Genomic DNA, 4,984 nt, shown 5'->3' with positions numbered 1-4,984 from the left:
AGCCCAACAATAATGTTCAATGGAAAACAATATTAGTCTGACAGTAGTGTTAATGTAGTGTTTGCTCTTAACACATGATGTCATGATGTTGTGTTAGAGAGCGGATTGTCAGAGGGACCTATTAGTGTGTCGCACAGCAAACGAGAGCCTAAACTCAATAACAGCTCTCGTGAATAAACTACCTGATCTCCTGAATCCCGGGAAGGTTATGAAGATTAGTAATCAAAACTAAGACGGCTTTGGATTAGACTGTTTTATTGTCACTGAAAACCACAATACTCAAACTATGACACAAAGTTTGGTATCTGATGTGAAGTGGAAACGATATAACATCATTGTCCGGAGTAACGAACATGAATGAAAGAGAAGCCTACAGAGTAAATATGTACATGGATTCACATTTGCACAATGTTATTTTTGTGTGCTTGTGTGTGTTTAGGGTTTAAAATGTGAGGACGGTGTTCCTGAGCTGGTTGTTTCTGGATCAGAGGTTCCTGAACCTCGTTCTTCCCAGAGGGAAGCAGGGAGCACAGACTGTGGTCTGGATGGGAGGATGATGTTATGAACCTTCTGCAGACTGTGTTTCCAGGTTGTGTCTGCGATACGGGGCAGCTGAGCACCACACTGTGTAAATGCTTTCATTTGTCTTTACAGTGTGCAGTGAGATGCCCATCTGCTACAAAACAGCCAATGTTAATTCACCACCGCTCTTATTAATACATTTCACACACGAGTTTTGTGCTGTGAATGAATTAAAATAATCCAAGATTAGAAATGTTTCCCCTGGTTTAACCTCTATGTACTGTTAACTGTAACTTTTGCATTCAGCTGCAAACACAGTGTTTGTATCCACACATGTGTAGAGGAGATGTTAGTTATTCTTTTCAGTATCAGTGCAGGTGTGAAGCCTGCTCTGGCTTTATTGATCCGGATTTGTTTTTAATGGACTTCAGAAAATCTGATTGGTGTCAATTTATTTTTCCACAAGTTCAAGATTGTTTGTTCCAGCCGAAGCTACAGGCTGCCCTCCAAAAGATGCAAGTTTGAAGCCTTATGTTAAAGGAGAGCAGTTTCCCTGAACCCAGACTGTGAGCTGGCATTACTGATATGACACAAACAGCTGTGGCTGTGGTGTAGCTCGCACACTAATGGAATCTGCTGGATTCATTTTTGTTGCAGCTACATAGCACATCACGTTGTTCTGTCTGCAGCCTGAATGTCTTTGTTGCACAATTCAAGGGTTGTGTTATCCCACTGCAGGAGCAGAGGAGCCATGCTGGGGTACTTGGCGTGACTGTAACAGTGGATGTGCGTCCCTGACTGATAAGTCATGTTTGGTGACCAAGTATTGATGAAGTTTACCAACTGTAATGTAAACGATGTTTTCTAATTGTATCCACTGACCGTATTATACCCATTCAAGACATGCATGCAGCATGGGCTAGACCCCAAATGCTAGCTAAGCCTAACTACTGGCTTAGACGTCACCCAGCTTAACAAGGTCAGGTGTTGGGAAACCAGAGCAGGACAGATGAGAAGCTGCCTACACGGGTAAGGACAGGAAACATGGAACTGATGTAACACGGCTACGCCAGCGAACCCACTCAGAGAGGTTATATGCATAAATGTGATGACTATGAACGGGCAAAGAACCAAGAAACACCTGGTAGCTCAGTGCTAGAACCTTTTGAAACTGAAGATCCAGAGACTGCAGCCCAATGGGAACAATGTGCACCAACTATTGTGGGAGGAGCTAAAGGTAAATGGACTGGTTCTAATATAGCGCTTTTCTACCCAATCTGAGCACTCAAAGCGCTTTATACAACTTGTTCATTCACCCAATCACACCAGCACGTTTCTAGGCTTCCAGTGCTACCTAACATTCACACCCCGATGGATGCACTGAAGAGCAACCTGGGATTAGTATCATGTCTTCTGGTTAGTAGGTGACCCGCTCTACCACCTGAGCTACAGCCACAGGTCGGCACTGCTGAGGCCTGTATTATGTAGCAATGAGTTTGATATGATCAAAGCAAACCTTTGAATTTAGCCTGAGCAACGTTTTTAAAGCCCCGGGAAAAGGCTGCTTTACTGGCATCGTGACCAGGCGGTGGTGCCACCATACCATGCTAGGAAGCACGTGGCGCTCATTAGTTTTCTTTTTGATAGTTGGAAAAATCTCCTTCTGTTGCAACACTTTTCTTTAGCAGGCAGAGATACTCCTGGGACATTTCATTGTTAGTAACCTTCTACCCTCGTAGCTGTGTGGCATAACATCCTGCAATGTGAACTCTGTGTTATTGCAGGTCTTTACCTTACAATATAAAGCACCTCGCAGGGATTGCTGTTGTGATTTTAACACTTTATAAATGAAAGTGAATTAAAAACTAGAGGCAGGTGATAAGGTTCTGTCAAGGCAGAACTGAAGGTGCAGTGTGTTTATAAAAATCAGCAGGTTGGACTCAGGCTGAGGTGTCACTGGCTGTTCACTCCTCAAAGCATTCAGGTGAGCAGCAATTACACAAACAAATTGAATGTATTTTGGAATAAGGCTGGATCATGACAACTGCTGAAAGAATACTTTCTGGATCCACTGTATCTGAAACAGTACCAGTGATATTTCTATTTATTTATATGACGTTCCTCAGAGCACCTCAAACGTATCAGCATCATCAAGTTCTCGATGCATAGAAACACAGTGTTCGCTTCACGTCAACCCTGGAAGGCGTGGAGCTCCTGCTCACTGAAGCCCTGATGCTTCAACAACCTACAAGAAGAGCACACAGGAAAGGAGGTCAACACAAAGCTGAGTCAGTTCACGCTACACATGGAAAATGTTCTCAGTGTGGTGTTGTTAGGCCCGTGCAGCTGAATGTTTTACAAAGATTTCAGGTGGAAAAATATGTGCCATTAATTACATCAAGTCCTTGGAAAAAAAAGAACAATAGAGCGCGGAGCTGAGGCAGTTTGGCCTTTGAATTTATAACACATTTCTTATTTAATGATCATATAAAATCTGAGACTTTGCTGGAGTCTATGTGAACATGCTCGCTGCCTGTTTCAATGATATTTCTAGGACGTATCACACGACTGTATTGGCGCTCTTAAATGCTGTGATTGCACACCAAGTGAAACAGTGCAGTCAGTCGAACAGAACATAGATCTCCGTGAGGACGGCTTTTAAATAAAACACTTTGTCAGAGCAGCAGTGCGGTTGTGTTACCTACCCGAGTGTTAGCTCTGTGAAGGCTGCAGGGCCACAGACACACACGTAGCATTTGGACCCATCAGGCCTGGACAGCAGCTCAGTAAGGATGGGCTCGTTCACCGGACCTTTCCGGCCGGTCCAGCGTTCACTGGGCTCAGAGAGGACATGCTCCACCTGAAACCTAACACACAGCAAACGGAAGACGAGACACGAGAGCCATTTTACATGTAGACATGTCTCCACAGCCATTCACTTCAGTTGAGAAGAGGCATTTTTCTGACACACCGGCTTATTGAAGCTCCAAAGGCTAAAACAAATATTGAACCAGCTATCTAAATTACATTTAACAGGACTGGCCTAAACTGGTTACTACTCCTCTCCTCATCGTCTCTCTTTCTCTGTATTTTCTTTTTCTTTCTTAGAGCTCGGGTTCTTTTCTACCGATGACTCCACCCTGCCGTTTGTTCACATGCACCACCTTAGAGGCTTGTTGTTAACACGACCCACAGTGTGAGGCCCTCCCCAGGTGCACAGCTCCTATACCTGTCGTTATTAGCAGCCAGTTCATCCAGTTCAAAGCGCCAAAGAATGTCCTCTTCTTGTCGGTTAAAAAAGAGCAGCTTTGTGTTTCTGGAGACACACAAACATGTTGTAGGTTATGAAGCAAGCAGCCAACTGAAAAACACTACGACTGTTTTCTCAAACTAGTGTCAAGAGCACAGGGAGTTCACTGGTAAAACACCAGAGGTCACAGTGCACACAGGGCATCTAAGAGCACAGTGTCAGAGCCTCAAACAAAATATAATCAACACATGACAGACAGATGTTGCATCCAAACACTTTTGTTTTCATAAAATGATCAAGTTTGTGCAAACGTATTTGTTGTCTTGTTGGATTTGTAAGAATAAATCAAAGATGGTGAGTGGGTGTGAGACACTAAAGCTGCTGCACAGCTAACCAGATCCTTCAAGCACTCTGAAGTATTGATGGGAATCAAGAACTGGTTCACAGAAGTCTAATTCCTTGTTAGTTTGCTTGTCTATCCATCCCGCAGTTCCCCTTGCACTTCATAGTGCCACAGTCTTCAGAGTGGATGGACATGACTTTTATTTCTATAAAAGGAGTGCAAACTGCATCCACAGCAGCTGCATCATGCTGCTAACGCAACTTTAGAGCTTTGCAAACATGCTAATGCTAATCTAGCCAAAAACCCAGCGACATTAAAGCTGAGTGAGGCGGCCCAGTAGACACACTCTAAGTTACAACAGTTAACATGAGCACTGATGAGCAGTCAGCCTCCGTTTCTACAGTACTATCACCATGGCAACCACTTTCATCTTTGCTTCGTGGTCACACCTAAGTACTAAGAGAAAGATGACGTGTGTCCTCATTAGGACAGATCAGTGTTGGTGTGTGGGGCTGTAGCTTTATGTGTTTAAATGGTGATTATCACACAGTGTGTTTCAGTGCGTTTTGGAAAAATGCAAAAACGGTGTAAAAAGTAGTGAAACAAATTCCTGGAAGGTAACGTACGGCACTACATTTAAGAAAAGTGACCAATAAGTAACTTTGAGTAATGAAACCCAAAACTGATCACAACAAAGACGGGAAATATCTCCAGTACGCAAACATCTGACCCACAGCATGCAATGAATGAATGCAGGAATGTAAGGTCTTTGCAAGTCATCTTTTTTGTTTGCATGTTTGCTCTCTTGTTGTTTGTTTGTTTCTTCCTCTTGTTGTTTGTTTGTTTCTTCCTCTTGTTCTTTGTTTCTT

At 43.3% G+C, this 4,984-nt stretch overlaps 1 protein-coding gene across 2 annotated transcripts in view; it reads right to left on the bottom strand.

Annotated features, from left to right (window-relative positions):
• Positions 1–238: 238 nt before the first annotated feature.
• Positions 239–4,984, bottom strand: part of LOC102296283 (cytochrome b5 reductase 4) — an 18,302-nt gene continuing 13,556 nt past the window's right edge. For both annotated transcript variants that reach the window (XM_014330462.2, XM_042215805.1), the window contains 3 exons: positions 3,752–3,838; positions 3,228–3,389; positions 239–2,767 (listed from right to left, as the gene is read on the bottom strand). In XM_014330462.2, coding sequence (XP_014185948.1) covers positions 2,713–2,767; positions 3,228–3,389; positions 3,752–3,838 — 304 coding nt within the window. In that variant the 3' untranslated portion in view covers positions 239–2,712. The remainder of the gene's footprint in view (positions 2,768–3,227; positions 3,390–3,751; positions 3,839–4,984) is intronic.

This window comes from Haplochromis burtoni, unplaced genomic scaffold (assembly GCF_018398535.1).
Source record: "Haplochromis burtoni strain Fernald_Lab_line unplaced genomic scaffold, NCSU_Asbu1 Contig_825, whole genome shotgun sequence".
Lineage (NCBI taxonomy): Eukaryota > Metazoa > Chordata > Actinopteri > Cichliformes > Cichlidae > Haplochromis > Haplochromis burtoni.
This window is presented reverse-complemented; position numbering and strand designations above follow the sequence as displayed.